Below are 26,373 nucleotides of genomic sequence, written 5' to 3'. Positions count from 1 at the left end.
ACTAGAACCCAGATCGCCTGAGTCCTAGGCCTGCACTCTTAACCACTAGGGCACATTGGCTCTCATTATTAGCTGTATAAGATTATGAATTATAATTTATGAATTATAATTTATAATATTAAATATGTATAAATGCTATACATGTATAAATACAAATATCTACTGTTACCGAACTGCAATTGGCAACACTACAAATGTATAGTATGTTAAAGCTTTTAGCATAGTAAACTATATTAAAAATGGTCAATTATGATACAATATATCAAATGCATTATTTTACTGATAAATATTGCTTTGGCTTACTAAAATCACCAATACATTCATTTTCACTTATTGATCGCGGAGTATAACGGCCGGCGCGCCCGCCGCCCCCTCCCTCCCCGCGGCCCGCCCCCTCCCCCCTCCCTCCCCTCCCCTCCCCTCCCCTCGCGAAGTTGTTATTGTTTGAGACTGCGCCGCCGCCGCCGCCGCCGCCGCGGCAACTGCACGGGCTCGCCTTCCCGTCATGCCCGGCGCGGCCAGCCCATCGTCCCCTCTGACCTCGGGCCTGTCGCTCGCGCATCCGGGCCCTCTCAGCGCCACACGGGGAAGATGGCGGCAGCGGCGGCGCTCCCGGCCGAGTGGATAAAGAACTGGGAGAAATCCGGCAAGAGCGAGTTGTGAGTGCGGGGCTCCAGGGGATGGGGGCGAGCCTGGAGCGGGAGGAGGGCGGCGGCGGCGGGGGGCGGCGCGGAGGAGGCGCCGCGGGCCGGGCAGGCAGGGGGCCTGGTGGGGCCGGGCCCACCGCGGCCAGGCTCGACGTGCCCTCCTCCCACCCCCGAGCTGGGCTGTTGCGGGGACTCCGAGGCGGCCCTCGCTTGAGATCCCCCAGTGGCTTCTTCCGCCCCCCACGCCCCGTTTCAGAAGGTAGGCCGTAAGGTGACTTCAAACTCCACTTCTGAACTCCCCCCATCTTCCCGAACCCTGCTGTCTTCCTCCGATCCTCCTCGCTCCGTTATTTCATACGAATCTGTTGTCGACCCTAGTCTTTCCGCCTTCTCCGCCCCATTTCCAGCTTACTAGGTCATTCTAAAACCCAGCCTGCCTCTACAGACATAGGGAGACGTGCGATGAGGCCCATTCTGCTCTCGCTTTTCTCTTCTTTTTCGGGTTTTTTTTCCCATTTCGGGCCTGATACATATCAAAAGTCCATTTTAGCTGTTTTAGGTCCATGGTCATTTCTCTTGCCTGTCTGCCTCCTGCATGTGTCTTGTGTGTGTTTCCTTACTCTCTTTTTCTTACCTTCTGTTCTGTTTCTGTACTTTACCCTCCTAACCCACTTTTCCTTCTCCTCTCTTCCTCCCTGCTGTTTCAGCCTTCCTCCAGTTGACTGTTAACTTAAATGTCATTTTTCAAGTGTGAGGCTGGATTACAATCAACAGCAACAATATGAGAGCAAAGTGACATTGCTTTAAATTTGTGTCTCATAGATGCAGCTTTTGTTAATTTTTACTCTAGTGTGTGTGGGGGGGGGGAACAAGACCTGCTTCCTAGTAAGCCGATTTGAATTGTCTTCCTGAATTAGCATTTTCAAAGTAGAAATAAATGGAAAGATAGCTACTAAGCACATATTTAAAGTACTGTCTGTTTTGATCTTAAAGTAGATTCGTTTGGGAGAGATGCTTAGCCAAAGATTACCCAGTAAGCCTTTGTGACCAAGTGCACTCCTACTTCCAAGTAGATGTGTCTAGGATTGTCACCTGAAAGCAGCTGTCCATTGATTGTATAAAATTTCTAAGAAAACAGTACTTAGGTATAATGCTATAGACCTGTGTATCAGTTTGCTTGGAACTAAGTCTTAGTCACTTTGCTTACACTTTGGACTAGACATTTCTATTTGACAATCAAAAAGTAAATGGCCTGAGGTAGAAACGTTGTGATACATGTGTCATAGTGTACTTCCAGTTGGAGTGCCACCATTTATGCATTGATTTTGAGACTATGATTGGCTAATCTTCTGTGAATGTGGATGGCTTCCTGTGCACTGGATATCTTCGGAGTTAACAAGTTGTAAACAGTTCTTCTATGTAATGAATTGACTGATTTCACAGAGCACAACAACCCACCGACAAGAATTACTGTGGACTGTAAATGAACTGCAAGATGTTACTTTCTGTGAACACACTGTGCAAACAACTTTTTTTTAAAATCCATCAGTAATCCATTGACAAACCATGGATTTTCCTTGTGGGTTGTTCATGGTTTGCTAGTGGAGCTGGGTTCACACAAGAACCAAATGACAACCCATACTCACCCTTGAGTGTGGGTTACTATGCTGCGTGGACCAGCAGTTAAGTTGCCACACCACTCATTAGTTGCTCCAGATCTGATTCCTTTTGACCATGCTTGAAATTCCACAAGAGAACTTGACCTCTTTGTTCCAAAATTTCCAATATGTGATTTTGATTCCAATAAATAGCATTTTGAACAAAGCATGTTCATTGTACATCATTGAACCTGTTCATTTGCAAATGTTGATACAGTTTGAGTTAGAGTATGTTCCTGTCTCCTTAGCAGTACCCACTGCCATCAATTCATCATGTTTACCCTGATAACTGTGGTTTTATCCAAGATTGATAAGAATAAATTTTTAAAACTTACATCAGATTTTTCATTTTTAAAACATTGCAAGAACTATATTTCTCAGTATTCAATATTTGGTGTATAAATCATTTGATCTTACAGTTAATCTTTAAACTGAATAAATGCCTTAATACAACATGTTAAAGGAGGTTTTTGTGAATGTAAGAACATAAGACAACCCATGTTCTATCGGACCATGGGTCTGTCTAGTCCAGCACTCCATACACAGCATGGCATACCACAGGACTGCTTAAGCAGGACGGGTGCAAGACCTGCCTGTCCAAGCTCCTCAGCAGCTGGTTTAGGCAGGCATGCTACCTCTGCTAAAGGAAGTAGTACATAACCAGCAAGAGTAGCCACTGATAGCAGGTTCCTCCATGAATCTGTCAAGTTGCATTTTAAAGCCATCGAAATTTGTGGCCATCATGATTTCCTGTGGCAGCAAATTTCATAGTTTAACTATGTATTGTGTGAAAAAGTACTTCCTTTTATATCTGCCTTAAACCTTCCCCAAATCAGCTTTGTGGAATGACCCCAGGTTCGAGTTTTAGAGGAGAGAGAAAACCCACTTTCTCCACACCATGCATTATTTAAACACCTCTATCATGTCTTCCCTTACTCATCTTTTTTCCCTAAGATAAGCAGCCCCAGTTATGTGAAGAACCAAGTTGATCATTTCTTAAATATATTCTGAATGTTTCATTTTCACCTCATGAAAGTAGCTGATGTTTGCTCAGTAACTATCACCATGGTCATTTCATTTTTGTTTGCTACTTTGTTTTTGTGAAAGTTGTGATGGCCCAAGGCAAAGCAAGGAAGAAAGAAACAACAGTGGAAAGAAGAAAATGCAGACATGTGCACGGCACATGTTCCTAGCTTTCCATACTTGACCTCACAATCTGCCATGGCCCCTTTCCTAAGAAAGACGCACCCTGGGAATATTTTAGAGAAAGTCCCTCTTTAGAAAAAGGCATAATTTTATGTGTAAAATGAATGCAAGGAAACCCTATGCACTGTGACAAACATACCAAGACTGGATGTACAAATGAAGCTGTGTAAGCAATACTGTTGTTAATTGTAAGCTGCCATGATTAATTGCTCAAATTTACACCAGTATATGAAAAAGTATCCCTGGGAAACCTGATTTAAATTTAAGCATCTCCTGATCCTCCAGATGTTTCCCCATACCATTCCCATGATCCTTCACCATTTGCTTTGCTGGCTAGGGCTACTGGAACGTACAGGACAAAACATCTGGAATTGCTCACCACTATATAAATGGAACTTTTCTATCAAGGGTTTTTTTTTGCTTGCTGATTGAAATCAGTGGCAAGTTACCTTTATTTAAATCACCCCTAACTTTATGTTAGCAACCCCCCTCCTTATCTTCGTAAGGCTCAAACAGAAATCTTGCTTCCAAATGTATGTTTGCATGTAACAAAATTCTTAAGTTAAAATCTTGTTCATGTAGCAGCTCTGCTCACAAAAACAACTATTGCTATTCCCCAGGTATCACTTATTTCCATTCTGCTCTTGATATATATATATCCGTGCTAGAGAATAAATCCACACTAAACTGGTTATATTCCAATGTACAGGAATATACAGTGCACAAGAATATTCCAGTTGCCGGAATTGAGGAGGCAGGAAGTAAATTGGTGAGAAGCATCATTAAAGCTAAAGTTACGAATAAACAATTCCAAGCTCGGTATAGGAAGAATTAGCATGATTTCAGTTATAAAAAAGATACACCTGTGCAGTCTTGTAGAATTCTTTGGTGGTGTCACCAGAATAGAAACAGATGAGATACTTTGGCTGACAAAAATGTTCAACAAAGTCTGTCAGTGTAACTTTGGAAAAAAATGACATAGGGAAAATATGGTTATAGTTTATTAAATTACCCATAGATCCATCTTTCACATAATGATAGCAAATTATGGGTTAATTAATTAACCCACCCTTGGGCACTAAGCATCCCAAACTTTCAACTCTTTGTTGCACTTTTCAGGTTGTTACATGACTTCCAAACCAGGAAACAATGAATTGGGGGTTAAACTCACAGTTAACCTTACACTTTGCTATTACACTTTGCATATGCATAGGATTGTGCCCTTAGGTTAACTGTGACTTGTTTAGCCTTCAGTTCACCTATAGTATCTGACTTAGGATGTTACATAGCAGTGCCACATCAGAGTGTGTAGAATAGGCCTGGAACATGCCATGACAGATCATGGATTACTTAACCCATGATTTTCTGTTGTTACATGTGAATGGGCCCATAGTTTAAAGAGTCACTGGAGATATTTAATATAATATGCTACATTCTGTTAATATTGAAATGGTTTGTCAACAATTAGTTTATGTTAACACATAAAATATCATGCCATAATAGAACTTCATAAAGATATTTTTGCTACTACGGTTTAAATTAAGAATAGGATAACAAGAAGATGCACGTTCAGGCTGGTTTGGTTGCTGATATTTGTATCATTTTGAAGTGGTATATGCTCTTGGCAAAATCCCCCAAATGTATTTGGGTTTTATGCAAGTCTGGCTTCTTTTTTAAGTGGTGCCTGGGATACTGTTGAAGGATTGCTACCAAAGTTTATAGTTCTTTGAGTCTAATAGCACAAATGTTTTACTGTTTGAATGAAGAGTTGAAAAATGTCAAGCATCTTATCTTCAAAAAGAGCAAAAGGAAACCAATCCTGTGCTATTAATATTTCTAATCTATCAAAAACGTAAGACTAGATGCAGTATAAGGATCATCATGTAAAATTGACACATCCTGCTTGAAGACATGTGTATTACTCAAGAACCGTTTTCTCACACTGTTGAAAAGGTGATCTGGTGATTCTAGGACACTGTCTGAGGGGCCATAGGATTATTTGAATTCCCAGCTTCAAGATTAGAGTCTGTGGTCAGACCTCAGAGCTGTAAATCAGAACTTTGCCCCATCTTTTCTGCCTTCTTTCAGTTGTCCCCCAAATTTAATGCCAGCTGTTCTCCAAGGTCAGGAAATGGTCTTTGGAGAGTGGTGGGGAAGGCAGGGAGAGGAGGGGAGAAGACCAGAGTGGCCAGGGTCCTATAGGCATCTTGAAGTTACTCTAGCTCCCCCCCCCCGCCCACCGCCCCCCGGAGATACTCCTGCTAAACATGGGAAAGCACATGCCAAGCAAAACTGCAGAATAGGGAAGCAAAGATGACCTCCTCTGTTCCCCCCCACTCTGCATTGGGTGCCTCTGAGATTGCAGGAGTCACAGGCATCCTGATACAATTAGAAGCATAATTGAAATGGGTCTCTAGCTACTAATGCTGTGTTAAAGCAGGCCCCTACCAGTGCACCAGTGCATGAAATCCATGCCTGCAGCATAGCATCCCTGTGTCTACTTTTCTTGAGTTAACAGCCTCTAATGATTGAATTTCCTTCACAAGACAGTAAGAACTTGCTTGTGTAGAGCAACATCAGCAGGGTTAAAGATCGGGGGGGGGGGGTTAGGCGGAAGGGAGGGAAATGACTTAGTGGAGTAGGGTGGGGGTGAGCAGTTGGATTTGGTATTGGGAGGAGGGTGGTGAACAGCATGGGATTGGCAACTGTGAGTTTTCCAGTGCCTCTGGAAGGCCCTACTCAGCCATTATTCCAAACTATGTAGAAATAACAAGTGAAGAGAGTTCAGGGCTGCACGTCTGCACATATGTATCAGCACATGGTGGACCTGTGTGCTCTCTTCCTGACAGTCACATTGACTGTGACTCTTGTACTCTCTTCACACATTATTTCCACATGATTTGGAGTAATGCCTGAGCAGCGGGTTGATTCTCAAGAGGGTTCCCTCCAGTCTTTTCTGTTTATTTTGACTGAAGCTCTTTCTGATTACTCTTTTGCATCCTGTATTTTAGGCCATGAGCACTGGAAGACAAATGAACAGGGGTAAAATGAACATTTAAGACATGACTAGACTGACTTTTCATTGTTTGTGAGAAAATTCCTTTTCAAAATACACATTTAAAATAAAGCTGGTACAGAAGTCTTATGCCCTTCAAATTATCTCACCTCTCTTGACCCACTAAACTCACTTTCTTCGGCAATTACTGAAATTTCCTGACTGTGTTTCTTTTTCACTTTTTGACATGATAAAAATGCTGGGACCCTTAACTCTTGAAGATGCTTACATTGCTAATGTTGCTAGTAGGCTATGCCATTTAATATGAAGGGTTTGTTGCAGGAATAGAGAAGTGGTATTAGAACAACATGTGTGAGAGAGTACACAGATGCAAACAGAATTCACATAAAGCAATATTCTGGTAAATACATACAGGACACCATGGTTAAGACTGAAAAGAAGAAAATACATTATTGGAGAGAGAACTGACAATTTTCCTTTCTTCAAAATTGCACATTCTTTCTTTTACATCCTGTTAATTACTTAAAAAGAACTTGCTGCCCATTCTACCTCCATTTGCTTTCCTCTCTAAAATATTAGATTTATCCATACTTGGGCATTTTGTATTCTAGAATGTTTTGACCCAATCTCTTTGTTCTGTTACACACCGATTGGTAGAGCAGCTGCTTTTCCAGATTTAAGACAGCAGCTGTGTATTGTGCTATAAGTAGTGAATAGATGTGATTGTTGTGTGAAATTATTATACAAGAATTAGCATCAATCAGTTTTAGTATTTTCTCTGTAGAATAAACAGTGCTTGTCACAGCAGTGGATATGAATACAAACAGATGCTAATTTTATTTTTCACTCAGCTTACAGGATGGAAGATAGTTTGAGTGAAATTGCGCTATGCAGACAAAGCATGTTGCAAAGCGCCTTGTCCTGTTTCCATCACCATATTGGAATCTACTGATTAAAAGCAAACCTGTCATGCTACGATTCTCTCTGCTGGTAGATCTTTGTATCCTATGAGAACCTATAGTCAAAGTTATGGAAAGCATATAAGACTCTTCATAAGTAGACACTGGGGTAGTTTACATGATCATCACAGGCTAAACAAACCACAGTGCATGCCAGGCATTAATTGCAGCTGGTTGTGTCATTGGACCTAGATGTAATGGCTTGTTTGAAGGGGAAATAACCCATGGACTGTTATTAGGTTATTTGAGGCCAATTTCCCTCTTAGAAAAACCATCCTGAAAATCCATGAGTTCAACACTTAAAATCAAGAGGATTACATTGCACGCAAAGATGTCTGCTTGCTGTGAATTGTCAGCTCATGCAAACTCACATTCCTCAAATACTGGATAGCTTCTTTATTTAGTTGAGAGTTGTCTAACCCTTAATCAGCTGTTGCTATCAGAGTTTGTTTGTTTGTTTAAAACTTCTCTTTGTGTTTGCAAAACACAACCAGCCATGAAAGGCTGTATGCTACAAAACAATGGGGCCCATGAGCAGCTGGCATGACAGCAACTCCAGCAGCTAAATTAAGCCATGGTGTACTGTTGTGACATATGAACAGGCTCAATATTTAGCCAGTGATTTCCACTCTTTATAAAAAGGATCAAAGAAATGATACCTTTGGAATTTCTAGAAAAACAGTGTTCAGTTTTTTAACTATCTTAACTTTATATTTAAAAATCAAGTTAATTCAGCAAAACACATCATCTCTGAATCACTGTGTGAAAAGTATTAAAAATGCAACAAGCAGCACAATTATCTAGCAATCAAAAGGCAAAATGATGTTCTCTTTGAACAATCCTATATAAGTGCTTTTGTTGTTGTTAGTCGCGAAGTCATGTCCAACCCATCGCAACTCTATGGACAACACTCCTCCAGGCCTTCCTGTCCTCCACCATCCCCTGGAGTCCACTCAAGCTCACTGCTTCAGTGACTCAATCTAGCTACCTCATTCTCTGCTGTCCCCTCCTTCTTTTTCTTTTGAGGCGTTACTTAACGTATTGTGTATATTAATTTCAGAATGGTGAAACTTGTAGGAGTACAGTAACTGAGATAAAAAATCTCAACCTCTGATGATACAGTATTGCAGGAAATCTGCCTAATATTTTTTTCTAATTTGTTTTAATTGGGTTGTTTAGACTGTGTCATGCCCGAAGACATCGTAAAGAATATAGAAACATGCATAATTAAACCATAGGCAAATTTCCATATTTTGGGGGGAACTAAGATATTAAATACTTTCCATTTTTTTTTTAGCTTGCAATTATGTCGTACTCTCTCTGAAAATACAACTTTCAGAGGTAAGTAGATTGTCTTTTCCCCTCTGAATTAATTCCACACACTAGAATTAAACAGCTACAATACCTTTTTGCAGAGGCCAGGAGCCAAAAAACTCCTTGCAATGGTGATGTGGGCCCAAGATAACTTTGGGCTTGTGTCTTGAATAATGTTCATTACCTATGGAATGACTTTCTACTTTTGAAATGAAGGACCTTGAAATTACTTTATTTGCATGAAAGTCTTATTTTAAGCAGAAAAAAATCTGCTAAATGCACACAATCCCTTGAGTTTAAAAGACTGAGCATTTGATGCCCATCCTTGATTTCTGTTGCTAATTAAATAAGGTCCACTTGTACCTAGAGAAAAAGAGAGGGTTCCTGAAGACCTAAACAGGCAAAATTTTACCCCTAGGATTTTACCGAGGGCAAGGTCAGGAATGCTGTAGGTTCTGTTGTCGGAAGGAAATTGTATTTACAAATAAACTTATATTGCTTGCCTCATTTACTTCTGTGGTGAGGGGAATCTCATGAACTGTTTCCTTCCTCAAGCATGTTGGCTCAAAATACTCAAAGTGCCAAGGGATTGTGAAAATACGTATCTTCTTAATTAATTTAATGGAAACAATTTACAAGTTAATATATCACAGCTGTGCAAAATTGGTAAGATTTGCACAGTCTTGTCTAGGTTTTTTTTTTTTTAATTAAAAAGTGGCCATGAGACACTTTTAAAAAAAGCAATTAGTGCCATAATCTTCTGCACACTTTCTGGGGAGTAAGACCCATTGAAGTCAGTGGAACTAAGTTGTGAATAGACATATCTAGGGTACACTGTTAGCATGTTATAGATATAACAGCTAGGCTGTTACGTAAAAGCATGCCCTGTGCACTTTCACCAGAATTCAATCTTCATAATAGAAATAGAATTGCTGTTTTTCTTTCAGTAATGCCCATCGATAATTTTGAAGTAATTAGAATTCTCCGTTGAGTTACTTTTTTGTAAAATGAAATATTGTAATGAAATAAATAGCTTATAAATAATGTTTTTGTTGTAGTTAACAATTGCATTACTCATTGCAACTCCCTTTTGCCCTTCTATTTTCTGCAGGTATCCAGCAAGCCCTGTATGAGCTTGCATATCATGTTGTCAAGGGCAACTTAAAGCACGATCAAGCATCAAATGTTCTCAATGATATTATAGTAAGCATATATTTTGTGGTACCAGTTGAACATGTTAAACTTGCTTACCTTTTCTTGTTGAGCCAGCAAGTCGAGGCTTAAGCCAGACTTAACTTGGTTCCTTTGAGATGTTTTGGACTCTTAACTCCCAGTTGGTTACACTGTCAGGGGCTAATGGGAGTAGATGTCCAAAATACCTGTAGGCAACCAGTGTTGGGAAGGCTGGTCTAAGCATACGCCTTAAAAATGCAGAAATGGAAGAAATCAGAAAATGATGTTCTGCTATAGTTCTTACCCCGGTGCACTCTGCCAGAATGTTCTAAGTGGGATGTTTGATGGTAGCCTATTAATTTTACCTTGTTGAACCAGAAACCGTTTCTGAACTTGAAAAACTGCAGTGGGTTATAATTAGAATTTTATGCCTGTGCTTTAATTAAACGATCCTTATTCTTGATCTAGAATTGAATACTGCTAAGGGCAAATTTCAGGCAAGTGTACTTTAAGGAACTATTGATTTCTAAGGGGCAGAGCAAAACACATGTGTCGACTTAACTTTCCAACTGAAGTCATTGAAATCTCAAGTACCTGACAGATCTGATCTAAGCATACTTTCGGGGTGGCGGGGATAAGCATCCTAATGCCTTTCAAACTGAAGAACAACTCTGGCAATTACACATCATTAGCCATATTGGCTGGAATCATTGGAATTTCTAGTCCAAACCATCTGTAGGGCAACAGGGTACCTTCTACAATATATATTTTCTAGACTGCTATTTCCTTTTTTAAAATAGGAACTTCGGGATGATATGCCCTCTATCCTAGCTGATGTCTTCTGCATATTAGGTAGGTATCCCCCTTACTTTCAGCAGCATTGTTACTTTAAGTACCGTATTTTTCGCTCTGTAAGATGCACCTGACCATAAGACGCACCTAGTTTTTAGAGTAGGTATCCATGGAAAGCTTCCTGATAATCACAGGCACATTCCCCATCACTTCCCCATGGGCTTCATTAAAAGACAGGTTGCCTTTTGAAAACACACACCAACCTGTGATTAACAGCTCTCACCTGTGCCGGAGGGGGGGGCGGAGCAGGGCGTGCCGAGCGCGTGCCGGCCAGGTGCTGCCACATGGTGCAGCCGGGCCGGCAGCGTGCCGGCGGTGGTCTTCCGGGCGACACGGCGGTGGCAGGTCTTCCCGAGCGGTGGGGGTGAGCACTCTGTCTCTCCGTGCGGCTGGCGGGTTAAAGCCCGCGGCTGCTCCTCCACGGCAGGTCTTCCCGGGCGGTGGGGGTGAGCAGTCCGTCTCTCCGTGCACAAAGGAGCATAATTTTCAGTGCCAAATTGAGCATTGTTTAGGGTCTGGGAATGGATTAATTCACTTTCCATTATTTCTAATGGGGAACATTGATTTGGACTTCAAACTATTCAGAGTTCAAATGGCCTCCTGAAACTAATTAAGTTCGAAGTATGAAGCACTACTGTATCTCCCTCAACACCTGAAGTGGTGAAAAAGAAGAAGATGCTAGAAAGCTATATTGAAACATTGCAGGGAAGGAAAAAAATCTAGAAGTAGGCTACTCCTGAGTGGTGTCTGAGAATGTCAAGCAAAAGTTCTCTTTATGCCATAATGCTTTAATTCATTGTACATGCTGTTGCTTAGAAATATGAATTTAGTGTACAGTATTTGCTTGCATTATTACGCTCCATTGAATACAGTGTGACATACTTGTGGGCAAGTAATGATAGGATTGTGCTATAACTAACAGTGGGTTTACTTATGTTTTAAAAAGTTGAAGGATACTAAATTCTGTGGTACTTACTTTATAAGTTGACTTCAGGCAGCAATGTAGGTAATATCGGCTTAAGGATAATTCTTGAAATGAGAAAACTGTCTTCTTCACAAGACAGAAAACTGAAGAATTGCTGTGATAAAATATTGTGATCAATAACACTGATTTCTCTCCTTGGCATAGATATTGAAACGAGTTGCTTAGAAGAAAAAAGCAAGAGGGATCAGTTTATGCAATTGGTGTTAGCATGTTTGGTAAGTGATGATTCACTAAATTTAGCACAAGACAATATGACAACTAATTTCCATATTGGTGGGTATAAAATAGCTTCCCACAACACTCTCTTTAGTTATCCATATTTATTGTGTGTATATTGAGCATACCATATGTCATAAGATAGCAATGAGTCTTCAGTTCATTATGTCTGGGACAGTACTCTATACAATTCCTGTATGAGAAGTGAAATACACAATGATTTTCCTTGGGCTAAATTTTCATATTGATCGTAAATCTGAACCTGAGCAGTTGTACTACATTAGACTTCAGGTCATGGAAGTGGAAGGAGTGGGGTCAAGTATCTAAATGTTCCTGAGCATGCACAAAAATCATATGTTTATGTTGTGTTCATTTTCTGTGCTGTTCTGTTTCTTCACAGTACTTGGTTTCAGATACTATACTAAAAGAACGACTGGATCCAGAAACTCTAGAATCATTAGGGCTCATCAAGCAGTCTCAACAGTTTAATCAGAAATCTGTGAAAATTAAGACAAAACTTTTGTAAGTACAAGAATATATTCTTGTTAAGCATGTTTAAGAAATAAACAACTTTTTTATTTGTTTTTAAGTACAACTTTTTTTAAAGTAAATGTTCAAATCATAATTTCCTGTGTTTCAGTTTTTGAAGCCTACGCCTTCTGACACAAAAGCTATTTTTCCATACTTAAAGCATTTCAGCTTATTCTCAGAAGTTTGCCAGTTTCTTCGTACAGTTGCAGAGACTTGTAACCTACACTTCCCAGCTGACATAATTGACATTGTCTGTGTATGAGTGAGTGAAATGCCCGTTTGTGTGTGGCAAACAACAGAGAATATGCAGCTGAGTGGTCAAATATCAATAAGTTAAGATATAAAGACTAAAAACAGTATAAATAATATCATAATACAAAATCGCTTGTTAAAATGTCTGGAGAGGAGGGCTGTTTTTGCCTGGCTCTGAAAAGATTGTAAAGATGGCACCAGGCAAACAACCCTTACCTTTCTCGACAACAAACTAAGCTGTTATTTGAAAAAAAAAGTGTTTGACATGTATGGAAGTTTAATATAGAAAGTTCTGGAGATATCAATAGAAAGTTTACGAGTTTAGCATTGATAGCAGTGCTAGCCTTTTGTAATACTGAAATATATACCTGTTTGTTTCTTCATTTTGTCTAATTGTAGCTATAAGCAGCAGAAGTTCAATTTATTACGAGAAGAGAATGAAGGTTATGCAAAACTGATTGCCGAGCTGGGACAAGATTTATCTGGAAATATCACTAGTGACCTAATCCTAGAAAATATCAAATCTTTAATAGGTGAGACATGTGTGCTGACGCAATGGCTGCTCTTGACATTTTTCCTGTAAAACTGTGATGTGGTTCACGTTCATCTCAATAGTAGCATATATATATGAAGCATTTGTTCAAAATATCTAAATGAGGCTTGTTTTAAAACATTTGTGTCTAATCAAATTTTAAATTGTCTCTCTCTAAATGGGATACACCTATAACTGATATGATATTCTATGATAAAAAGCACATTCCTATAAATGTACTGATAGTGCTGTATTTGATCACCATATACACATTGTTTCCTTGATATAATTGAATTTATTGTCGGTTGCTTTGTGCAGAAATAACTTCGACAATTCTCTTTCTTTCATAGGATGTTTTAACTTGGATCCTAACAGGGTATTGGACATTATCTTAGAGGTCTATGAATGTAGGCCAGAATATGATGAGTTCTTTGTACCACTGATAGAATCCTACATGTATATGTGTGAGCCTCAAACACTTTGCCATATCCTTGGGTTCAAATTTAAGTTCTATCAGGTAATGCAAATATTTATAGCTTAGCATTCCTTTGTGATAGTATTTTGCCAATTAAAGCAGAATGGAATGTAACCTGAGAATGATGTGAGCAGCTTTGAGTTAGCTGTAAGAAAAACGGTAGGACATAAATAAAATAAACAAATAATAGTCCTGATGGCCATATGTTGCCCACCATATCAGAGGCATCATGTCCCTGTATACCAGTTGCTGGGCAGCTGTCGCACTGCTATCCTACCTGCTGATTTTCTGTGGGCATCTGGTTGACTGCTGGATAAGGCGGACCTTGGCCTGCTCCAGGATGGCTCTTCTTATGTTCTTATGCTTCTAGAAAATTAAATTATTTGTTAGGAAGTTTAAGCACTAAGACTTTTTTTCAAACAGTTCCATAATATTTGATCATGATGCCATTGTACAAACTGCCAGGTTAAGATGCATCCTCTGTGAAAAGCAGTTTTTAAAAAATGAAGGCAACCTGTGTGATTTGTGTAATACTCTAAATGGCCTTTCCGATATTATACTTCTGTTTTTAGGAGCCAAATGGAGAGACACCTGTTTCTTTATACAGAGTTGCAGCAGTACTTTTGCAACATAATCTAATTGATTTAGAAGATCTTTACGTACATGTAAGTTATTAAATAGAATTAAATGCTCGTTTTTATCATATGTGGCTTAAAAATTGATCCTCTCAAAAACATTAAATAAAAAAGAAGGTGATGAGTTGGCCTATAGCACTGTGAATAAACATTACTGTTGGCAGTTTGCCATTTTGTTCCCACATTTTAGAAAATAAAAACTGAATTAAAGTAGTGCTGCTGGAGATTGCATGGTTCGTGTAAACATATCCTGATTTGTAAGCAGATTTTTAACCACCATTTCTTGATTCATGTTTCACAGGAAAGTGTAACTTGATGAAGAACTATGTCTTACTTGAAGATAAGCTCACATGGGGAGATAGAAAAGGATGGGCTGGGGAAGCACCTGGTCCAAGGCCTGATCTGACTTTGGCCTTAATTTTGATTGTGTTTATTTTTTAAAAAAAGTAGTTGTATTAATTGCTCTTAGCTCCAGTATATTATGTGTCTGGACTTCAATGGATGTTTTTATCAGTTCATTTTATATGTTAGTGAATCTCTAAATTGTGCTTACAGCTCCTTCCATCAGACAATGCTATCCTTGAAGAACACAAACGAGAGATTGGAGAAGCTAAGCAAATTGTGAGGAAGCTTACAATGGTTGTATTGTCTTCGGAAAAGACGGAAGAGAAAGAGAAAGAAAAGGAGAAAGAAGAAGAGAAAACAGAAAAGGTAAGTTCCAGTAATGTTTTAGATTGTAAATCTGACACACTCATTGCCATGAGATCAGATTTGTGGTCCCAAAAAAATCAGTTGGATACAGAACCTCTTTTAGATAGTAGAGAAATACTCTGTAGCTAATCTAGAGCTCATGGACAAAAGCAGCAAGTTATGATCCAATGAAACCCAAATCCTGTGATGATGATGATATACCATTAAACTTTGGCTTGTCTTTCTGCCTACCTCTACCGCTATTGGAAGTATCTTAATTTCTGACCGAAATTAACATATTGATATGCAGTTCGAAAGCATGCAAATGCAAGTAGATGAAAAGGTACCACTTCGGTGGGCAGATAACAGCGTTCCATGCACTTCGGTGTTTAGTCATGCCGGCCACATGACCACTGCGGACAAATGCTGGCTCCCTCGGCTAGGAAGCAGAGATGAGCACCGCCCCCTAGAATCAGGCATGACTGAACGTAACGTCAGGGGGAAACCTTTACCTTTTTATGCATATTATGTAAGCTTAATCAATTAGAAATCAGGTTGTTATTAAGGATGATAGCCCTAATATTTTGCTGATGAGTGGGATACCACTAATTGATGTAAAGGTATATAAAAAACTTGATTCCTCAGTATTGCCCAGTTACTCTGTAGGGAAAAAACAAAATTAAAATTGTGCTACATGAATACTCATCTCTGCTTTTCTATCTTTTCAGCCACCTGATAACCAGAAACTTGGTTTATTAGAAGGAATGTTAAAAATCGGGGATTGGCAGCATGCACAAAGCATTATGGATCAGATGCCTCCATTTTATGCCACTTCACACAAACCTATTGCTGTTGCTCTTTGTCAGCTTCTTCATGTGATGATTGAACCTCTCTACCGAAGGTGAATGGTGTCTATGTGCTAAAGAAATTGAATAGATTATATACAAATTACGCATATTTGTACAGATTGGCTGTGGTTCATTGAAACCCCATTAGCCTTTGATTCAGCTGCTGAACTGTTATGGAATGTTAATATTCCTAGCTGTTGAGAAGTCTGAGAAACTTGGAACACAGGCCATGGAAGTGATGGGACTTGCTTTTATAGGGATTTTAAGTACAGGCAGTTCCTGGGCTATGGAGAAATTCCTTTCCTGAAGATGTCCTTAAGTCAAATTTGTATGTAAGTCAGTTCACACAAGTAAGCCAAATGTTTTTTGTTAGGATATGTGTTTATCTTTCTTTGCATATACAACACTTAGGAAATGCTTCCATGTTCACAAAAACATCTTAAACACAACACAGCATTGTTATAATTATAATACAGTAATAATAAAGTAACTACAGGTACTAGAGAGAGAGAAAGAGAGACAGAGAATCTGTGTATATATGTGTAGGTATATAGTACTGAAAAAATTGCTACAACTTGCCTTTCATGCCTGGCTTAATCATCTGTCCATCTTTAACGCTAATGTAAACCCAATAGAAAATAACTTGGATTTTTAAAAATGACTTACCAGATCCCTGTTATCTTCCAGGGTTCTCTGATAATGGCTTCTAGGACAATATATTCCTTTGCCTCCTTATTACATTCAAAACACTTTAGTCCAAGGCAAATTAGTCCCAGTGGGTGTGCATGTATAGGAGCAGAACTGGCTGAGCATTTGTTGAGCTTCCAGTTTCTGATGGAGCACAAGACCTGTGTGGAAAAGGGGGCAAACGTATTGTCTGAAGTATTGAAGAGCTCATTGGAGAAGGTGAAAACACGTAGTCTAAGAAAATGGGTTTCTGTGACTATTGCTAAACTCATTGCAGAGTTCCCTTGAGATATTTACAGCTTTTGTGAGAGGTATTTACACAGGGTTTGTGGAAGTCTGCACATTTGCAGGTACGGATTGTTTGTAACCCGGACATTCCTAACCCAGGGAATACCTGTATTGAAAGAAAATAAAAGATGACATACCTAGGTGCTCTCTGGACTAGTATCCTGTGCAAAACATAGTCACCTAACATTTAAACATTAGAAAGGAAAATTTTTAAGTTTAGCTTCCAGCATTCCATGGTCAATGTGTTTTTCTATCTAAACATACGTAGGACTGTTGTTTATACCTCTAACATACCTCATAGGGCAGTATAGAAATAAAATTCTTCATCATCTAAGGATACAAGACATAGTCTGCAGATCTAGGTGTCGGTATTTCTATCTCTTTGTCATATATTTGTTATGAACTTTTTCACAGAGCCCTCTGTTTTGGGATGAATCGGCCCTTCCATGTTAGCATAGACCCTGTTTATTAAAGTACTTGGGCAACTTTCCAGTGTGTTGAGTAAACTCTAACTTGGCTTTTCTTGCTGGCAGGGTTGGAGTACCTAAAGGTGCCAAAGGGACACCAGTTCCTCCTCTGCAAAACAAGAGAGCACCCAAGCAAGTAGAAAGGTTTGAAGATTTAAGAAAGGAAGTCTTCAACATGTTGTGTTACCTTGGCCCACATCTCTCCCATGACCCCATATTATTTGCAAAAGTGGTGCGTCTTGGGAAAGCTTTCATGAAAGAGGTTGGTAAGCCTAAATCAGTCAAGCAAAAAGAAATTAAGACTGTTCATGTGTGCTGCTGAAATAGATTAGGTAGATCTTTAATATGCAAATCATATATACTCAGAAAAGTAAAAGAGCAGAGAATCCTGGAAAAGTTTTTCAAAGGAAGCTTTCAGTTAACTTAGGATCCCTAAGCCTTTAGTGATAGTGAAAGATATTAGGCTCATAAAAGCTGAATGGTGATTAATGGATAAATTTTATTTAAATATAGATATGAAATGGAATGTATTTCCTTGCTGATCTCCAGTATATTGTTATGTAGAACAATAAGTTGCCCAGTTGGCTTTCAACCTAAAATGAAACAAGTTAAAATTCATTGACAATAAAAAATTGTATCTGCTACAACTGCCATTGCTCCTTTCCTCCACTTCGCCTTTCATTTTTTAAATTACAGGTAAGCTGTTTTGAAAGGCAGGTGTTCCAAGAGGAAAAGCATTTAATATACACTCCCAGTGTCTTAAAATGCTAATTTGGACAATAAATACTGGAAACAGGTATGCAAGATGAAGCTTTTATGGCATTTAGAGCCAGGGTGTTTTTGCAGGAGTTCCCTATCAAACAGGTTCAGAAACCATTGTGTTTGCCTAAAGCAAATGTAGAGGAGGATAACAGCCAACCTTTATATTATCAGAAATGGAGATTAACTGTTGCTTCACTGGCTTAAGTAAGCAATCCCAAAATGTATTGCTAGATGTAATCTGATACCTGCAACTCTGACTCATTCATTCAAAATACAAATCTCCATTTTGGATGGGGTTCTATCTATACTCTAGCCCTCATGGCCACAGCCTCTGCCCTGATGTTAGGAGCGTTCTTCCCCCATCCTTTACTTTTTGTGCCTCTTCACCTGTTCTACAGGATTTCAAGCTTGAATTTTTGTTTTGTTTTGCAATTTGGAGATGGGTCTGATAAAGGTATTGCATGACTGTGGATTTGGTAGAATAAAACTTCTGTTGCCATTCTTTTGAGAGACTAAGTGGTAACAGCAAACTTTTGATACAACTGATCTATTGAACAGTGAAGTTCTTGGTTTAAACTAAGTATGTCTGAACTAGAAATTCTAGTTCAGTCAGTCAGTCACTCACTGAAAAAAACATTATTATAAAGCACAGTTTGATCCTGGTTTGTTTTAATAAACCTTAATGTAAACCAACCACATTTTGGCCTTTTGAGGCATAATATTAAGGCATGCTTAAAAACAGGAAGCAGATATTTCCAAGGCTCTCTTTGGTATGCCAGAGAAAAGGAGAAACTAGACCAACTACATCTAGTAGGTCTAAATTGCTTCTAAATTCTAAATACAAGAAAAAAGCTAGATAGATATCTACTAAATAAAAGGTTAGAGATAAGTCCAAGCCAAGCTGTGGCTTCTAAAAGCCACCACAAGACTATACCTACAATTGTAGCTAATTTCTGAGGTCTGCCATAGCTAGTGATGGCTAGAGAGCTATATTCTACCTCTCCATCCATTTTCCATTCAAACGTACTGGAGGAAATTACTTTTCAAGCATCATTTCTTTGTCTTCAGTAGCAGGCAACCAAGAAATTCAGGGCTGCCAGTCCTTTTCTTTGTGCTTTGGAAGGGAAAAGAGACAAACTTCTGTTGAGTGTAACTTTGGCTTGGAACCATTACATTTTAGTTTTAGTTTTTCTTTCTTTCAGTACCAATCGGATGGAAGCAAACAAGAGGATAAAGAGAAAATGGTGAGCTATTTCAAATGTATTCATGTATAATATTTATGTAGGTCTGAAGGGTTACTAGAATAACCCCTTTCACCCATGTCAGCCTGCCTGCACTTTGAGATTGAGCTTGCCTCCCAGTCTGTAAGAGCACTTAGGCTGGTGACCGTACAAAAGTTGGCCTTTTCCACACAATAAGATGCTACTGGGAATGTGCCAGACTTCATTATTCCACACTTTTAAGAGGGCCTAGAAAGCATAGTACTTTAATCTAGGCTTCCACTGATTATGTTTTATCAGAAATAAATGTAGCTACAGCTCTCTGTTGCAAGCTGCACTCGACAGAGCTATTCCTGTGAACTGCCAGCTGTCTTGAAAGGCAGGAGGCACAGAGTTTCTGAATAAACAAATCCATTTTATAATTTCTACTTACAAGCTGTACAAGTCTAACATTAAAGGTCCAAACATCTGCTTTTCATTCCTTTAACCATTCTGAGGCAGATAATGTTCATTGGGACATAACGTCATATGTTTGATGTGGGGAGCAGTTAGACGAGAGGGTGCTAGTGATTTCAGTGTATCACATGTGCAATATGCATGGGCATTGCTGGGCTTTCTCTTTGCTCTTCCCATTCCCTGGTGGACCTGCTAAATATTTCTTTACCACCACCGCCTCAGTACAAAGCACAGTTTCGTAGTGCTTTAACTCATACAGATGTGCCATTATACAACCACACCAAGGAGAACAGGTGAATTCTTCCAGCCTGTGTGCATTTTGAATGGTAGGATTGTAGAAAGTAACAGCTTACAAAACATACGATCTTTCTTTTGCCTTTTTAACTTCATTTATGCTTGGTTTTTTTCTCCACCAGTTTAATGCAGACTGGCACAGAGAATTTATACTAAACATACTAACCTATAGTTTCATCCTTCTTTGTTATGGTTTTAGTGATTTGATGTAGAGTTTGTAGTCTTTGAACAAAACCAGATAAAAAGGAAACAGTAAAATTGGGTGGCTTGGACTTAGCCTAAAAGGGTTAAGTATTTTAAATAGCACTCTTTTTCTTTCCTTCGCAGGAATTATTATTCAGTTGTTTGCTGAGTATTACCGACCAGGTTTTACTTCCTTCTCTTTCTTTGATGGACTGTAATGCTTGCATGTCTGAAGAATTGTGGGGGATGTTCAAAACGTTTCCTTACCAGCACCGGTGAGCAATTACCTGGAAAAGGTTTATATGGAAAGACATGGTTTTGTTTAACAAAATTGTTTTAATTGCTTTTTGTCATCTTACCATTCTTCAATAGGTATCGCCTCTATGGACAGTGGAAGAATGAAACGTACAATAGTCATCCCCTGCTAGTGAAAGTTAAAGCTCAGACCATTGACAGAGCCAAATATATAATGAAGTAAGTTATGTTCATGTTTCTTTTTATGGGACGCATAGGTGAGATTATGACCCAGTTCGTGTTTGAAAACAAGCAGTATAATGGTTCTCACCTAATTCCTCATGCTGAATAATCAGACCTATCCTGTCTCTAGGTTGTTGACTGGGATTACAAATCTGGACCTTTGGGTTGTTAAGAAAAAAACACCAGAGTTTGAGCTCATGAGTTGTCCCACAGCAATCCAGATTTCTGAGTTCTCATGCAATAGACATTCATGGGTAGTTTAGCAAAACAGAAGTGGGCAGGTGATTGGGAATTACTTTGGTCACTTGCTTCTGCATCCTGCAGTACAGTCCATGATTAACAAACCATGAGTTGTTTGTTGCATGTCAACTAGTTCATCAAGATCACATCGTCCACTCCCACACATGCTTATTCAGAAGTGAATCTCATTCCTTTCGGTGACGCTTACTCCCAGAATAAGTGTATGCTGTAACGCAGCTTATGTATTTGACAGTGATTTTGCCTGCTATTACAAATTAATTTCACACCTTAAGTTCTTTTAAAATTTAATATTTTATATTTAACAGCTTTCTTGGCATTAATTCAAATGTGTTGCCTGGCAAATTTATTAAATTTAGTATCGGATTGTTTTCAGCTTTGTCTGATGCTTAAAGAATTTATTGACCATTATCCAACCAGTGTTAAACACCTGTAAGTTCCATAGCTTTCAGTGGAAAGGATTTCAGCATGCCTTAGGTTTATCATTGAAATCACTGTTATTGGCAAATACTGCACTTTGGATTGTGCTTGTAGTGAAACGTTTGCATGGGGTGCATTCCGTGGTCACAGTGTTTATGTTAAGTAAATAGATAACCCAGCAGGTCCCCTGAGGCTCTGCCAGAGTCACTGACTGTCCCTGTGCCCTCACCTCTGCACTTTGTTCTGCCATGGCACCATCATGTGAACTGCTCCGTTCTTCCATGTATAGATGCCTCTTCCTAGATGGAGGTGCTTAAGCTGCATCCCATCCCATCCCAGAGCAGTGTCTCAGTACAGGTGGTTACTATCAGAGTAAGAAGTTCATAATCTGAGGGCCTGGAACTCAGAGATTGGGGCTATGCTGTTTTGATTAATATTAGTTTGAATGGTAGGACACTGACCTGCCTCAACGCTTAATTGCATGTTTTCTTTTTCACAGTATTTTCTGTAATGATTGGCTTTACCACTGTCAAAGTTGTTCCCCGATTTTAATTTATATTGTACTGAACTCCAAGACAAATCACAGAAATCCTATATGAATTATGTCTATAATATACAAGTTTTTCCTTGGAATGAAGGAAAGGCCAATCTTAGAGCTGCATTTGCTGGAAGATAAGAGCAGCTAATAGGAATCTAAAGTTGCAAAGAGAGGGAATAAAGGTGTTATGTTCACTTGCAGGCGCTTAACCAAGGAAAATGTAAAGCCTTCTGGAAGACAAATTGGGAAACTGAGCCACAGCAATCCAACCATTTTATTTGACTATGTATGTGCCAAGATAAGTACTGACATACTTTTGCTATAGCAGTAACCCTGCTGATGCTGTCTGGTGCAGAAAAATAAACTGTGTATTTTTACATATATTATTGAGTGCTAAGATCATAATTTATGATGTAATACTGAATTTTTTTAAAAAACTGATTGGTGTGCTAATATAGTATAGCTTGATTTTTTTGGCTTTTTGCATAATGTCACATTTGTTTTTAGAAAGCAGTTGTTAATTGCCTGACAGTATCAGCTATTGGATGATCTTGAAATGTGATAAGTAAATAAACCAGAATTTTATTTGTAAAAATAAGGACTTGTGAGATACCTTAACACTTCATAAAACTAATTTAACTTTTGTCTGTTCAGATTCTGTCTCAAATACAGAAGTATGGTAATTTAATAACTCCAGTTGTAGACTCATTGAAATACCTCACTTCACTGAACTATGATGTCTTGGCGTGTATCCTTTTGTCGGTTCCTAGAACTGTTAGTTGTCAAGTAGTCACATCTTACACATTTTGATGCCTCTGTATCTCTTTCTGTCATCTCTCACTTGCTAATATTAGCCATCTTAAGCGTGCTGGGTTTTGATGTATTAAAGCTGAGCTCTGGAATTTGATCACCTAGAGAATGGCTGCATTTGGTGGTAATAGTTGCAATTGGTTAATTGGTTAAATAGTTGGTTAATTAACCTCCACATTGTGCAGATGTGTGCTGTGCATGGATTACTTGTTTCCAGCATCTGCCCAAAAGTACAGTCTCTAAAGCTAGTGACTTGACATTGTTTGTGGTTACCCGTGGTTTGTCATTATTTTGGCCGTTTGACCCCTGAACAGCCCCAGATGCCCAGTTTCAGAAGGCACAGAAACAACCTACAAGTGCTACATTTATAAGTGGCTCATATGCAGTGCTCATCCTCACAATTTATGGGTTAATTAACCTTCAGACTCTTCCTGGATTCTGCTGTTCCTTCTGAACTATACCTGCTTCCAAGCATAATTTGAATAGGCTGTTTCAGTAAGAATTTCAGTAATTTTAAGGCGTTGCCACTGGAATTCTTCATTGTTTGTTGTAGATTTCTAACACTTTAGACTCATGAACTGCTGTCAGAGTGAAAACTCTGCGATGCAGGTCAGTAATTCAGTCAGGCAGCCCCATCACAGATCTAGAGGTTTGTAGCTTTTTCCAGGTAATCACTTAAAGGAGTTTCTTGTAATTTTTGATTTTACATTTTAATAGAGGTTGATGGAATGAATGGGAAAATGTTCTCTCTTGAACTTGTGGTGCAAAGGGGAATTGATGGGTGAATAAAATTTGAGAATATCTCAAAACTACAAAGAGACCCTCTTTTGTTCTCTCATTACTCTGGGGCTTGTTTCCTGGTGTCAGTTCCTACCTCTAAATATAAGGCAATACTAAAGTAGATATATTTATAAAATGCTTCTTGCTGTAAATGATTGATCTTTCTAACACAAGTGTCTAAGGGGGTAATCTTGCTTAACATCTGCAAAGATTGCATAATTGAAGCACTGGCTAATCCTGAGAAGGAGAGGATGAAACACGATGACACTACAATCTCTAGTTGGCTTCAAAGTTAGTATTTTATTTTATTTTATTTTATTTTATTTTATTTTATTTTTAATCAAACTTATGGAGGCCAGTTAATATGTTAATTAAGCATTTGTAGCATTAAAGGAAAATCCATGTGTTCTAACAAATGTTGAATTTTTGTATATTAGAGAAAATTTATTTCTGATTGAACTAGAATAAAAATCAATAGCCATCACTCTCCTGCTTATAACATAAGCAAATAGATGCAAATCTGCCATCAGCATTTGGGCAATTTGAGAACCTGACAGAACAAAACTGAAGGTCACTAGTAAGGAAGTATGGATTGCATCTTTGGGTACTGCTGTTGAAAAGCACCTTCCCTTGTGGAGCCACCCACGCTTCACACTTCAGATGGAGGAACATACAAAGTACAAGCTCCAAAGTTGAATATAATAGGTAGATGAGCTTCTTACTACCAAGTGGCATCCAGCAGCTTGACAGCTACTTTCCTGTAACTCCCCCTGTACTTGTGTAAAATTAGGATCCATAATATATCTAGATTTGGCCAGTGACTTGGTTCCTCACTGCCTTATTATTGCTCAGAAGAGAGGCCAGGTGATGGTACAATTGCACTGCCAGTAATATATAAATCAGTTCCCAGAGTTACTAAGGTATGTGAAACAGTTTCTAAGTATGTTTTATTAGTGGCAACTTAAAACTCCATATGCAGTGAACAAATGTATGTGCCATTTAAAATACCACATTGACAGCACTTGGAGGTATTAACTGTTTCTTTCTTTTCATTTACTCTAGGCTTAGCTAGTTTCTGTGGTGCTGTTTTTCGAAAATATCCTATAGAACTTGCTGGTCTACTGCAATATGTGGCAAACCAGCTAAAAGCTGGGAAAAGGCAAGTAGAGCGTTGTTACTGTAGATCTCAGACATATGTCAGTTTTGCAGCTGCCATGCAGAAAGATTTTAAATGGTTGTACTTAATGTGCCATTGCAAAGTTTAAAGCTAAGTATTTTAGGTTTATATGTGTTACATGCTGTCAAATTGTCTCTGATTTATGGTGACCTTGTAATGAGTGTCTTCCAAAATGTCCCATCCTTGACAGCCCTGCCCAGTTCTTGTCAACTGAAGGCTGCAACTTCCTCTACAGAATCAATTCTTCTCATATATGGCCTTTGCCACCTTCCTCTGCCTTCAATTTTCCCTATCGTTAATTGTATTCTGCAAGTCTTGCCTTCTCACAATATGCCCAAAGTACGACAGTCTCAGTTCTGTAATTTTTCCTTCCAGGGCAAGTTCTGGCTTGATTTGATCTAGGACCCACACATTCATCTTTTTATTGGTTCAGGGTATCCACAAAGCTCTCCTCTGGCATCTTATATGTAAACATAGTGAAACATAAATGACTATGTTATGGTATTCAGCATTCAGGGTTAGGTTGTTTTTAGTGGTTATCCTCATATTAGCTGTCACATGTGATAACTTATTGTTCAGGGCTGCCCCTGCCTTGAAGAAAAATGGTTTGTGTTTCATATGTACGATATTTCAAAAAATGCACATTCACTTAGAAGTATCCTAACATTGTTCGACTAGGATTAGAAATGAGCTTTAAATAACTGTTTAGGATACCTATGATCCAGTGCCCCTTTTTGTCCTCATGCTTTTCCACAGCTTTGACCTGCTTATTTTGAAAGAGGTGGTACAAAAAATGGCTGGAATAGAAATCACTGAAGAAATGACAATGGAACAGCTGGAAGCCATGACTGGAGGAGAGCAGCTGAAAGCAGAGGTGTGTTTATGGCCAGAAAGAAGAGAAAAACAGATGCCACACAAACATAGTACTGGTAGATGAGGATGTTCCTCCTGTTGTGATGTATATTTTAAAGTAGATGACAAACTGATTATCTCAACTTGGGTAGAAAAAAGTAGCAGCTATATATTGCAATGATGTAGCAGCAATCCAGATCAAGGTATACACACCTGCTGTATTTGTAATGCTTGTTGGCTTTTAGCCATGGAGAAAGTATCGGGAATGTTCTGCCGGATAGCCTTTCCCTCCTTTCTTTGGCACATGTTTGCCCATCTATAAATGCTGTTATCTTTAACCAGATTTTGTTAATCAGAGTTTTGAAAAACCATCTTGAAACCTGATCTTGAATTGTTAACAAACAGAGGTTATGCTTGGTATTTGACCTAAGCTTCAATCACAGTAAAGAGTGGGATTGGTGCTGGAAAAGAAATTGATCGGGAAGGGAGTGCAAGTTTTATGACCTTCTAATTTCACTAATTTTCCATATGCACCACTCTTAGTTCTTCAGTTCAAGAGAAGCTTTATTGGCAGACAATGTAAAAGCCAAGCACCAGGGTTTGCTGCTACCAGTAAATTTTAATGGTACAATTTGTGGTTAGTGTTTCAGGCTAGTGAGTTTGTGGCACTTCTGTCTGAACTCAGTAAGAGTGTCTATTAGTGCCATGATGATGA

The 26,373-nt window shown here is 38.9% G+C and overlaps 1 protein-coding gene across 6 annotated transcripts in view; it reads left to right on the top strand.

Moving 5' to 3' along the window:
• The first annotated feature begins 532 nt into the window (after positions 1-532).
• Positions 533-26,373, top strand: part of THOC2 (THO complex 2) — a 43,298-nt gene continuing 17,457 nt past the window's right edge. For 4 of the 6 annotated variants that reach the window (XR_006414425.1, XR_006414424.1, XM_044427196.1 and 1 more), the window contains exons 1-20: positions 534-659; positions 8,784-8,827; positions 9,912-10,003; positions 10,774-10,825; positions 11,955-12,025; positions 12,427-12,548; positions 13,209-13,342; positions 13,692-13,858; positions 14,389-14,481; positions 15,007-15,162; positions 15,870-16,042; positions 17,498-17,693; positions 19,396-19,437; positions 20,491-20,621; positions 20,719-20,820; positions 22,241-22,325; positions 22,694-22,787; positions 23,840-23,920; positions 24,692-24,788; positions 25,563-25,680. Coding sequence is in view for 3 of the 6 variants with exons in the window: in XM_044427196.1 (XP_044283131.1) it covers positions 592-659; positions 8,784-8,827; positions 9,912-10,003; positions 10,774-10,825; positions 11,955-12,025; positions 12,427-12,548; positions 13,209-13,342; positions 13,692-13,858; positions 14,389-14,481; positions 15,007-15,162; positions 15,870-16,042; positions 17,498-17,693; positions 19,396-19,437; positions 20,491-20,621; positions 20,719-20,820; positions 22,241-22,325; positions 22,694-22,787; positions 23,840-23,920; positions 24,692-24,788; positions 25,563-25,680 (2,118 nt within the window). In the remaining 3 variants the exon portion in view is untranslated. Of the gene's footprint in view, positions 660-8,783; positions 8,828-9,911; positions 10,004-10,773; positions 10,826-11,954; positions 12,026-12,426; positions 12,549-13,208; positions 13,343-13,691; positions 13,859-14,388; positions 14,482-15,006; positions 15,163-15,869; positions 16,043-17,497; positions 17,694-19,395; positions 19,438-20,490; positions 20,622-20,718; positions 20,821-22,240; positions 22,326-22,693; positions 22,788-23,839; positions 23,921-24,691; positions 24,789-25,562; positions 25,681-26,373 lie in introns of all 6 variants that reach the window. The other 2 variants (XR_006414423.1, XM_044427197.1) reach the window with 1 other exon arrangement.

The sequence above is a fragment of the Varanus komodoensis genome, unplaced genomic scaffold, assembly GCF_004798865.1.
Source record: "Varanus komodoensis strain SLA01 unplaced genomic scaffold, ASM479886v1 scaffold18_3, whole genome shotgun sequence".
Classification (NCBI taxonomy): Eukaryota; Metazoa; Chordata; class Lepidosauria; order Squamata; family Varanidae; genus Varanus; species Varanus komodoensis.
Note: the sequence above shows the minus strand (reverse complement) of the source record. Positions and strands in the feature narration are given on the sequence as shown.